Below are 12,523 nucleotides of genomic sequence, written 5' to 3'. Positions count from 1 at the left end.
GAGATATGGGATACAGCTAGTAATAAATATGTCATTTATTTGATAATAATAAATTATAATAATATATAGTATATATTATTATATAGTAGTTTATATGGTTGCTTTCGTGGTATTCAGAATACACGTTCACAGAATTTACAACATTTTTCTTTTCAACAACTCATCACAGAAAAATTATATAGTAGATATAGTAATTTTAGAATTTTATTGAAGCCTCAAATCTTTTTAGGTCATGGTCGGATGAAAGTTCGCGTGCAGAAAAAAAATAGAGCACGTCGTGTCATGGACGGTGTGTCACGCGGCTGCTTAGTACTTTAATTAATATAATATATTGGTGCTCATTAACGACCGTCTATCCTACGTAATAATCAGGTTAAATAACGTAAGTAAACGATAAAACGCCGAGTAGATACTTGTTTCTATATATTTAGTAGGTAAGTATAGATTTACCAACACAACAATGGGGTCGATTCTGAGGCATTATTTCTCTAAACTTATCTTTTAATCTTATAATTTAAATTGATATTTTTGCGAAATTCCTGTTTTATGGATAATTTTAAACTAATTTTACAATTAATTTAAATATATTAAGAATTTAGTACATTTTGGTCCATAGAATAAAGATTTATAAAATATAAGAAAAAAATAAAGATATAATAATACCTGACAAATTCTTATATCCCATCAAAGATTATAGTGGTAAGCATATTTGTTTATTTATATTGTTGATATCAAAAAAAAATTTACTGCCTTGGTAGTGTAGCAGTTGGGGGGAAAGGGATTGTTAGTAATGGAGATTGAGAATCCCATTGCTAGCAATATACCCAACCAGGTCGACCTCCTCGCGGTTCCCCCTGGAAACTATCATGGTTAATTCCTGATGAATTCATCATGATGGGCTAACTGGCCTGTTTTCATTCTCATCTGTCACCCTTCACTGGTGCTCCGCCAGCGTATCCCGTTAGCGCAGGCGGGGTTACCATACCATTTTCACCTATCAAAAAAAAAAGTGTAGCGGTTTAACATACTCACCTACGGATGTTTGCGGATTTACTTCTCTCACGACATTATTTATACAAGTGAAAAAAGTATTCTTATCAGTTATTAATTATATACAAGCTTTACTTATATTGTTACCTCAAGCTAGACTAAACATGATACATACTCATATGTATTACCTGTACTTTCTCCCTTAATGATAGCGCCATCTAGTTCATTCCAACGGGTAAAAGCCAAAAATATATTATTGATAGCGGAGTATCAGTAGAGATCAGTGGGCGGTAAAAAAGAAAAGCGGCGACTTTTACATCGAGCTCAAACTGACACTGTTCTTTCTATCGTATCCCATTCACGCTATCTATACTAGTCCCATCGTCTCCTCATTTGACCTTATTACTATAATAATACTAAATTTTAGTTGGCGCTCGCATAAGAAACAACAAGACACCAGATGTACCTATCTCATTCTATCTTCTGAACTTGAAAGCGATAACGGTTCTATCGACAATTCGTTTGCCATTTGTCTAGGAGGGCTGTTTTGCTACGTTAATATGACTAATATTATTAAATAAAATTGCGCAAAACATGTTTTAGCTAACAAAAATGATTGATACGACAACGGACTTTGAATCCGAGACTACAGAAGTGAAGAAACCCGTAAAGGAGATACCAGTTGTTCAAGACCAAGGCTTCTTTCAACACGCTACCGGTGATACTTATGACGGTTTCTTTGAAGCCAAAAAGAAAGACAGAAGCGTTAAAATGCATGGTAAACATGACGCTATTTGATTTAAAGGCAATTATATATACATATATACTGTAAACATGAATACCAACCGTTTTTGTCATAACTGGAAATTACTTACCTATCTAGTTACCTACCTAAAAGAAATTTACTGATATTTACGTCTAAGGTACCTACTACATACTTACCTCTATTTTGTTACTCTAAAGGTACTCTTCACTTAGCGAAAGATACCCTTTGTAAAAGTAGAAGTAGTAGTAGAAGAATAAAAAAGCATCAAGGCCGTGATATGGCGACGAAATTATAGAGTATGAAGACATAACGCTATAATCTTAAAGAATGGCAATATATGAGGGGAGTCACAGTGTATTTGGTGATGTTCATGACGCTATTCATGTTTATAGGCGACGGTTACCATTTTCAACAATAGTTATATCGTCATAGTCGTAGAATACTGACGGATATATATATTTAATCTTTGTCAGATCTATCAGTATTTTACGACTATGACGATTTGTATTTACTTACATAAATAAAGCAGTATACGTGCTTTTGTACACAGAATAGTAATCTTCTTTTTTTTTTTTATAAACTATCTTCTATCTATACTTATAATAAATCTGTAGAGAGGTCAATTCTGTACATGAAATATATTTCCAAAATAACTATCAAGGGGTGATTAGTCATCGATACTGATGCCAAAAATGCAATCAGTAAATTTTTTGTCTGTCTGTCTGTATGTTCGTTATAGAAATAATAACTACTCGACGGATTTTAACGAAACTTGATACAATTATTCTTCATACTCCTGGGCAGGTTATATAGTATACTTTCATCACGCTACGATTAATAGGAGCAGAGCAGTGAATGGAAATGTGTCTGTTACATTATAACCGCTGAACCGTGAGGAAGGACAAGGCTACTTATTTTACGAAAAACGACAGAAACGCGGACGAAGTCGCGGGCAACAGCTAGTATACAATAAAATGACATGTAATTTTGACTCCCAAACTAGCGTTAACTATATATCAAGAGTCAGTGCCTTCATAGTAGTAATACAGATGTTGTTTTAAATGGCTTTATACAGGATGTAGCAACTATCATTGGATAATTTATTCTGCTATCAACTAAAATCTAATGTACCGTATCGCGATCGATTCCACTCAACAGAGGTAGGTATCTACCTACCGAGGAACGTTGCGCTCTGATTGTGTTTTACATTTATATGCATCACTTTATCTTGTGGTATTCAAACACAATGCTATAATTTATTAATTTAAATGGTCGAGTAAGTACATATTAATATCTGATAACTATATCAAGTATAAAAAAAATCAGTAAGTTTTCATTATATTATTATGGTATCTGAATTAAGATTTTTTGAACATTTTCTTTACAAGACCTTGTTTGACAATTACAAACATAACAAAAAAAAATTAGCTAAATAGTTACAGCCATTTTGAAGTGATGTGCTTATATTCAATCCATTCTTATAGACAAGTGGTGATGGTGGCAAACAAACATACTGCCCACCCACATGGTATGCGATTTATATAGAAGACCAGCTTTTAACCTCGACTTCATCCACGTGACTGAGGCAACCATCCCATATATATTACGTGTATACCAAAGTCCATAATGATTGGTTAAACCGTTAAGACGCTAAGGGGTAACAAACGAACTTACTTTCACAAGTAAGGAATCAATTATTTTAGGTCCTGGTATTTATACCACTGCCGAAGGTGACATCTATAACGGTGTATGGGACGGTGATAAGCTTGGAGCCAACGACGGTACATTAATTTCATTCAGCGACGGTTCCAAATACGAAGGGTCCTTCAGAGATTGGTGTTACAATGGTTCTGGGAAGTACCTATATCCAGATGGCAGCCTTTTGACATGTAGCTTTATAGAAAACTCCCCGTTTGGCTGCTTATCGTTGACCGATCCTAACGGCCATACATGGCTAGGTAACGCGGACCAGGGATACGCTTGGTTAGAACCAGTGAATCATTTCTACGAGCTCTTAGAAACGACAAGAGACATAGGAAGGATTCGACGACGTCATAAGAATAAAGATGTTCAAGATCAGAACCGTTCACAATTGTCGGCTAATAAGAAATAATACGAATATTTTTTTATATTTATTTTATTTGATTATTTAAACTTTAAAGCACAGTGGAATTCTAGGTACATTTGATGGAATTAACGTCTAATTATTATGTTTATTTATTTATTCATTTATGAAGACACATCAATAGTACATATATTACATATTAAAAATACATTTATATAAAATAAGATCTGATAAAAGTACCTATAAAAAAGGCGAGCACAACATTCAATCTTTAACTGATATACTTTAACTACTAAGAATAACCAGAACAAAAGTATACATCTAATAAATGTGCATTATATAAGAAAAATAGATTGGAGTAAAAAGAAGAAAAAAAAAAAACAATGTAGCAAGAATAATTAATATCTCATTACTCTTTATTGTTTTTTATCTATTACTGTGTTTTATAGTTGTCTCGCTGAATAAAGAAATAAACACTTCATTAACGCGCCTTGTTTCATTTAAGGCCTTGTTTTAATGCTTAAAGTAAACACGAACTAAAGGGCCAAAATCTACATATGCGAAGGGTAATGGTCTTATGCCCGCTGGTTGGGAAATACGAGCTTCGTTTGACTCGCTAAGTACAGTTATTTACTCTTTTCTATATGTGTACGCACTCTGAGTGACACTATAACATTTGAACCCACTTAATAGGTAAAGTACTTACCTAATTTATGCATGTTACAACCGTTTACAGTAATGGGAAAGAAATAGTGCATTTAGATAATAAATTATGTATATAGGTACTTATAGATTGAAATATGCAAGATTAGTGTTGTATTTTGTGGTAGAGTTCTGTAATTTATTTGCCTATTATTTGACTTGTTAAAAGCGCCATAGACGGTAGGAACATTGTTTCCTGTAATATTTATATTGTATGATATGTATTACTTATAATAGCAATTGAAGATATAAATTACTAGCGGTAATTCGTGGCTCTCCTCGCGAGACTTATTATAAAAGAATATCCTGAAGGGTATCCTGAGTGACAATTCAGGTATTAGCGTATTTAAAATTATTTTCCAAGATGAGTTAAACTAACTTTAAAAAAAGTTGTATATGTTCTGAGGTGGGTGCTAGACAATTCTAGGATGGGCATACCCCCACTCTCCAGAACATGGTCCATCTATGTACCACATTTTATAAGAAAACGAACAATCAAAATATCACATTTGTAATATTATATTATATTAGTAAGACTATGTACAGATACAAATAAAATCTTATTAGGTGAATTTGTGTTGTTTGTAGGCCATGGCCTATTTTGTGCCAATATTTATGTAAACATATGTCTAACCGTTTCACGGTGATTGAACGATCTTCATACACTTATAGGAAAAAATGCGTCTATACTCTAATTATAGAAATAAGTATTTGATTATTTAGGTATTATTAACAGTAACTGATTGCGAAATTCATTACATATGTCCATTTTAGCAAATACAAAATAGACCGCCTGTCGCCACCTACACGTAAAACCAATTGGGACATGTCTATGAGTTTAAGGTCTTTAAATAAAGTTCTGCACTTGTTTTGGCCTCGACTATACGCCTACTGCGTTGATCACGCCATACAAATAAGAGCCGTAATGTTTCGGAATACTTCGCCAATTGCACTGTTGCTGCCTCGGCTTAGTTGCTAAATTATACTTAAAAAGTGGCGAGATAGCAAAATTTGAAAACTTGTGGAAATGGAGAAATAACTAAAGTAACTGGTTAAAAAAAGTAGCTGTAATAATAAATCTTTTTTAAAAAGGCATAAAAATATGCCTTTATTATTTTTCCCCAACATCATATTAAGGTCGTGTTCCATACAAAAAAAAGAACAACTTCTTTAGCGAAAAAAAAAAATATGTTTAAAAACTAAATTATTGAACCAGTTTTGTTAATATTTCTATGGAGTCAATCAATAAGTATACCGTTTTAAATAAACATGAGTTTTCCAAATCGATTTATGACTGGTTACTGGAGTTATAAAGTAACAAACATAAAAAATACAACCGAATTGTGAATCTCTTTCTTCTTGAAGTCGGTTAAAAAACAATGTCTGGAAAGCTAATTCAACAATAGTTAATAAGTAAGCAGAAATAACGTGGTAACTAAAATAATTACCTTACAATATATTTTTTTATGGTTAACAAATCTCAAAAAGTTGCTAGGTTTAGTTAAAATTGATTAAAGTGTTAACAGTGACCCATTGACCAATAGCCCATTGTCTTCTATCGTCGGTAGAAGAAAGAGAGAGGAGGCAGGTTATTTTATAGTGGTACTTTTGTTGAATAGTTTGTAGGAGCGGCTAACTGCGTGACTCGAACCCATGAGTCTTTTGATGTAGCGCTGAATACTATAAAACTAAATAAGGTAATTTATAATTAAGAAGGACGTCGGTAAAGTGTAGGAAGTTCACTGATTTTTATTTACTATTTTAGAAATAAAAGGCAGTTTTATAAATTATCTGACCTGATACTATCTTATTCCTAACAAGAAGGAACTAGTAACTTCTGTGAATTTTGATGACAAATAACGGAAGCTAACTTGAGGAAAACAGCCAGCAAGCTTAATTTATTTTTATTAGTAGTCAATAGTTTAGCTATGAAAACTTAGCGAACAGAAATACTTACAGACGGAACCTTGCCTATAGTAGACACGTATTGTTTAATACGAGTATATAAATACCCAAATATATATCTTTTAATGCTTAAGTACTTGGACATTATATAAAAAAAAATATATCGATTTCGTTATTTATATGTATATTAAACACAGGCCACAAACATAGAGTATTTTTTGGAATATCAACAAGATTAAAAACTATTAGAAAATCTAGATCTTTATTCCCAAAAGAACAAGGATAATTTCACTAGTCACACATATGTAATAATATAGAAGTGAACTCTATCATGTTCAAAAATAAATGTCAAACTTGCATAACTAAACAAAAAAATGAATGATGTCTGGACTCTGTGATTATAAATAAAATCGTTATTAAATATTTTATCATATTTTTTATTAATTTGATAACCGTTTTATAAGCGCTTATATAACAATAATAAAGTAAATACAATACACATTTTTTTTATATAATTACTGATAAGAAAATATAATTGTTCGATTTATAGCCACAGGTGCGGAATGCTTACAATATAAGGGTGTTTGTACACTACATTAATTGTACGTATGTAGGTGCACTAAGTATTTACTAGGTATGTATTTTTAATAATTTTATTAGTTATGTATTATAATGAGGTTCTATAATTCTTTTACTAGAATTTTAATTTTACTAGAATTTTATCGTTTTATTTTGCCTAACGGCAACAGACAAACACACACACACATATTTATCTAAAATTATAGAAGTTTTTCTAAGCAACTTAATTAGCATTTATTTATTTTTATATAGTAGTAAGCAATATTTACTAAGACTTAAACCAATGACTAATTTCATCGTAGTTGTCTATAGATATATAAATTCTAAATAGACTTATATATATATACATATATTGGCGTATTTTTTAAGTTTGGTTGAGATCATCAATTCAGCGATCTATCTATTTTTGAAACGATGACTTAATTTCAATGATCCAAGTTTTTTAACTATTATATATATAGTGCGACCACCTATTATTTGGATACGATGTATATCGTGATCAATTGACTTAAGCTGCGATTTGATACAGAAGTCTCTAGTCTAGATAATTTTGCAGGTATACATTTTATTTTTCACAGATATAGAACCGATATGACAAATAACTTGTTATTAATGATTTTTATTTAATGGTTATGATGACATTAAAAGGCGCGGCAGTCACCTGCAATGCCGTTAGTGAAGGTAAGTGTTCAATTTTTTTTTTTTTTCCCTTTTTTTTTTCCCAATTATTATATACATACACACACATATATATAGACATATATACATATATATACATATACATACATATATACACATACACATATATACACATATAAAATAACACACACACTACATATATATATATATATATATATATATATATATATATATATATATGAGACATATAATTAATTTAAGTGCCATTTATTGTTTGAGTTAAATTGATAGACTGAGTTCAGAGATTTTTTTTAATAGATGATAATGGACCATTCCATTAATTGGCATGTTTGTTCATATAGCCCTAGCCCGCAGAATATGGGGCAGCTTTTGAGTAAGTGGTTAAACGTTTGCTCACTGGCGGGGCACACAGGAATTGGCATTGTCCGTGATGTGAAAACGCCTGAGGTTGCTTTTATTATATCCATGTCCAGTGAGTATCTGATCGATGGACGAATTACTGAAAAAAGGTTGTATATTACGATGTGGGAGGAGTTTTCAGTGTAAGCGCCTTGTTCAGCAGATGTGTACCGTTTCTCCCATGCGATGCGACTTTCCCACTTATAGTGGGACTTGGCATATTGTCATAGTCAATGGGGCTGTCACCAGCCGCCACATCTGCAGCCTCATTGCAATCCCTTACCCACATGTAGAGACATTAATGGGGTGAAAGTGAATATTTCAATTACTTCGGTTTTGATGGCTTTGACTGGTGAAAATCGGTGTATAAATATCGATGAGCAATTGTCCATTTATAGCAGTCTTTTTTGGTAGATTGAGATACTTTTCAACTTTAGCTAACTTGTAATATTTTAAAAACACCGATTAAAGACTGTATTTCTATTCTGATCAGTATATATAGTCACACTGTTCACAATTATATTATATAGGTATAGGACGTTTGATAAACAGGAGTTGGTTTCTCAAGCTGCACAAAATACTTAAATCAGAAGCAATCGCGTGTTACTACCTCCAGTCACTTTGAGATCCAAACTGTGCCAGTGCATATTACTGGATACAGTTCGAAATTCTCGTATTGCCTTAAGACAAGATAGTGTAAGAGTAAACAAGATGGAATTTTTCATACATGTCTAATTGTATTTATACTATCAATCACGCCGTGATAAATGATGCTTACATTTTCTGGGTGAGCGCCCCAGAATCTAAGAAAAAAATATGGAGTTTTTTCTTAATATATCATCTATCATGAAGCAATATCTTTTTTTCTCCATTCATTTTCAAATCGTCAATATTTTTATTCTAAAATAGTGGCGATATCTAGCGCTAGATTTCCTATATGTAGCGATTGTTTTAAACATCGAAGAACATCATCCGCGAAAGACTTATAATCCCACTAAATTGTGTTTCCAGACTCATCCAGAATTTTTCCACATGGTAGACAAATTCACACATAGTATTTATCAGCCCGTGCTCCAGCATAGTTGAGGACGACTGTCGTATGTAGTCGGAATAATTCCGTATATATTACTTGGGCAGTCGATTTTGTGTAGTCGCGCAATAAAAAAAAACCACGTTTATTAAACGCAGCCTTGATATCGATATATTGTATGTCTGCCTTAGCCTGGCGAATTTTATAGCAATTGGATGGCTGTTATAGTGCAAAGAGAATCCATATTGCCTTTCGCTGAGTAGGTTACTATTTTCGCTCGATATATTTTTTTGATAAAGAGTTTCTCCAACAGCTTTCACAGGACTGTGATAGAATCGAGTTTAAGGTCACTATAGTCTTTTTTGCCTGGCAGCGATGATTTTTATCTTCCACTGTCAGCATATAAAATGTTTATTTTTCAGTCAAGCAGAAATTTGCATCTGATGTCAGGCCATCCATCCCAGGCGCTTTCTTCGGGTTCATATCCCGCAGTTGTTCCATTATTTCTTCAGTAGAAAATGGTTCATCATCACTCGTGCGTGGGACGCAAGCAGCAGCTCTACGTGTGTCAGCGTGTTCGGAGAGTGAATCCGGCGTGTCGTCAGGGTAGAAATGTTTTAAGAGAGCATTCGCGGTTTCCCGTCCATCAGTAGTATATCAGTAGTATATTTATTAGTCTTTAAGGAGTCGATTGGTGAGAGACCACACATTCTCCTTATTCTGCAACTCACAGAATTCGCGAAAACTCTTGGTTGATTCCTTTTTAAGCTCTTTGGCATACTAGATTTTTGCTATTTTGTGTCAATATATACTTCGTTTTGCTGCATGCAGTTATATTAATTCGTCAAGCCGGTCGGTCCACCACAACGGTTTGTATATACCTATATATTTATAGGCATAGATCGTTACACGCTTGCTGTATTGCTTATATATTAATCCTTCCAATTCATCCATGCTAACACTGCAGATGTCTGTGGATATATCATAGCAATATTTGAAATAAAGTGTTAAACTTTAGCACGCTTGCTGTTGAAACGGTAGGTGGTGGTGCGATTTTGGTTGCTACTTTGCAATATTAAACGATAGCATTATATTGTGACGATGGGCAGCCAGTTATCCACTCGCCAATCACCGTGAGCATTGTCAGTAGCCAGTGTAAGGTCGATAATTGATTACGCCCGGTCACCGTTTCAAACATGGTGTGGTGTACGTTGCAAAGGTAGAGATCGGTGGCATTCATCAGGTCATAAACAGATACCACGGCGATTGGTCAGATGTCGGATGCCAGCCGTTAAAATCTCCACTCACTATAATGTGCTCAGTGAGGTGTGATTTCAGAAAGTATTCTAGCTTATCCATTGTGGAGTACACATCTTCATTGGGTTCTACATAGATGGAGACCAGGAAGGTTTTATTGTCCCCATGGTCAATTACGCACATATTGGGGGTAGAACCAAGCCCGATCGTTTGATGCCACAGTCTGGCACTATAGCTATGCATGCCTTAACTGTACGAGAATCCTGAGAATATTGATAGATTTGCAGCCCATGTATTGATTTAACCTTTTACCTGATCCTACATATGGTTCCGTTAACAAAGCGATTTGATGTTTACCAGTCATTAGAGAACAGGTCATCGTATAGCCCATTCTTACATTATTGTTGTTATTATATTTAACTTGTTATTGGGAGTCGTAATTTATACGATTTGTGATGCGTTCTCTCATGGCTCGCAAACGGGGGTGAGTTAGAGATATTTTGGTGTCTCTAGCATTAAATCTAGAATGATTATGCAGTTGGCACACTGTAGTTGATCGGCTGATTTTTTGGATATACAGTCAGAGGCAGAATGACGCGCTGCGCGCAGTGGGCGCAAACCAGATCTTCAGCGTCGCATTGATTTTGGAGGTGGCCAAATTGGAGACATTTGAACGATTTACGCTTATATGCACTCTGTGGTGATCAAATTAACAGCGACTCGCCAAACCGCTGGGGCGACATTCACAATTGATAGTTGTTTCTGTTATTTCTGACGAATCGCAGCTTGATGTCATCAATAATAGCTTGACTTTTGTTCATTTTGCGATGCGAGCAAATCAGGTATTTCTTCGCGTAATACATCCTTAGACACTCCTTTGAGGATGACCATGGGTCGATTTCGTGGCGAGCAGCTTCAACGGTGAGTTCTTAGCGTCATCAATCTCTTGATAGTCTCATCCCTTTGCACTGCATCTTCGAACTCGATGCGGAGCTTGTTTTAGATGCCCTGTATCTTGATCGGCGCGTATTTCAAATGATAAAAGATATCTTATTTTAATTAAACTGGTATCCATAATCGATATGCAAGTGTATTTGGGGGTATTTATATGCGATGCGCATATGACCTTCCAGATAAGGCGACCAAAGTTTTTTGAGTGTTTGCTGTTCTGACAATATATTGTCGTCTTTAAGTCAGTATGTGAGGCATATTGAGGTATCGCAAATGGGACTGTGACGAGTCTATAATTATTGATCGTTATTTACGTACCGCAATTTCATGTCGGATAAGTCTCTCGTTTCTCTATGTATGAACCGCCTGCGATTGTTATGGTGCGCCATTTCTATGGCACGATTTCTCATCTCTGCAGAGACCGTTAAATGTATCCACTATGTTCAAGGCAAACTTTGTATGCCAACAATATAAGTCAAGGTTCTGAGGGTTTAGAGAGAATAAGTTAGGGAAGCACAGTCGACCAGCATCGTTGGCTGTTAACGCAAGAAGTTTCTAAAGGCGGCGTAACTCCGATAGGTCGCCAAGAGGGGGAGAAATCTGTAGACAGCCGTCTTGGGGGAGGGGGCTTTTCGCGAACTTCGGAAACTTCAGAAGGTAGATTTACTGGTCGTCGAACAGGTGATCGTATTAATGGCATACTTGACGCTTGTTAGCAGACATCAACCTCAGTTTATTGCTCGGACGGGGTCGATTTGTTTACTATTTAAACAGCACGGGAAAAATATAGAAAAAATTTAACCGATAAACATATGTAAAGTGGGGGATTTTGTTTCCACCTTATGTCAAAAAACAAATTTTTCGCAAAAGTGCTCCTATCTCTATGCACTGGGACGGAGCGCACAGCACGGGAAAAATACTAGAAAAATTCTAAAAGCGACAGGGGGGGAGGAAATTGGGGAGAAATAGATTTCGTTTATATAGTCAAAATTCAGGGGGTTGACGGGGGTAGGGGGATGATATGTAGACTAACGACAACAGGGAACGAAAACTAACTAATTCAAGAAGAAAAAACGACGAAAAAAGACAATTTACGAGCGATTTTTTGAGATTTCGAAATAACAATAAAACTACTTGCAACAGGGGGTAGAAAGGGGTAGGGTGAAAAACTATATTAAACTGTACAGCAACTAGACAACAACTTAGACAACGAGGGACA

At 34.7% G+C, this 12,523-nt stretch overlaps 1 protein-coding gene across 1 annotated transcript; it reads left to right on the top strand.

The window, feature by feature from the left end:
• The first annotated feature begins 157 nt into the window (after nt 1–157).
• LOC113516199 (uncharacterized) lies at nt 158–4,206 on the top strand. Its single transcript, XM_026900579.2, has 3 exons — nt 158–382; nt 1,594–1,768; nt 3,460–4,206. Exons 2-3 carry the CDS (start codon nt 1,603–1,605, stop codon nt 3,867–3,869), a joined length of 576 nt encoding a protein of 191 aa, XP_026756380.1. The 5' UTR covers nt 158–382; nt 1,594–1,602; the 3' UTR covers nt 3,870–4,206.
• The last annotated feature ends 8,317 nt before the right edge of the window (nt 4,207–12,523 follow it).

Source organism: Galleria mellonella, unplaced genomic scaffold (assembly GCF_026898425.1).
Source record: "Galleria mellonella isolate WM207_F2 unplaced genomic scaffold, CSIRO_AGI_GalMel_v1 utg74, whole genome shotgun sequence".
In the NCBI taxonomy this organism is placed as follows: Eukaryota; Metazoa; Arthropoda; class Insecta; order Lepidoptera; family Pyralidae; genus Galleria; species Galleria mellonella.
This window is presented reverse-complemented; position numbering and strand designations above follow the sequence as displayed.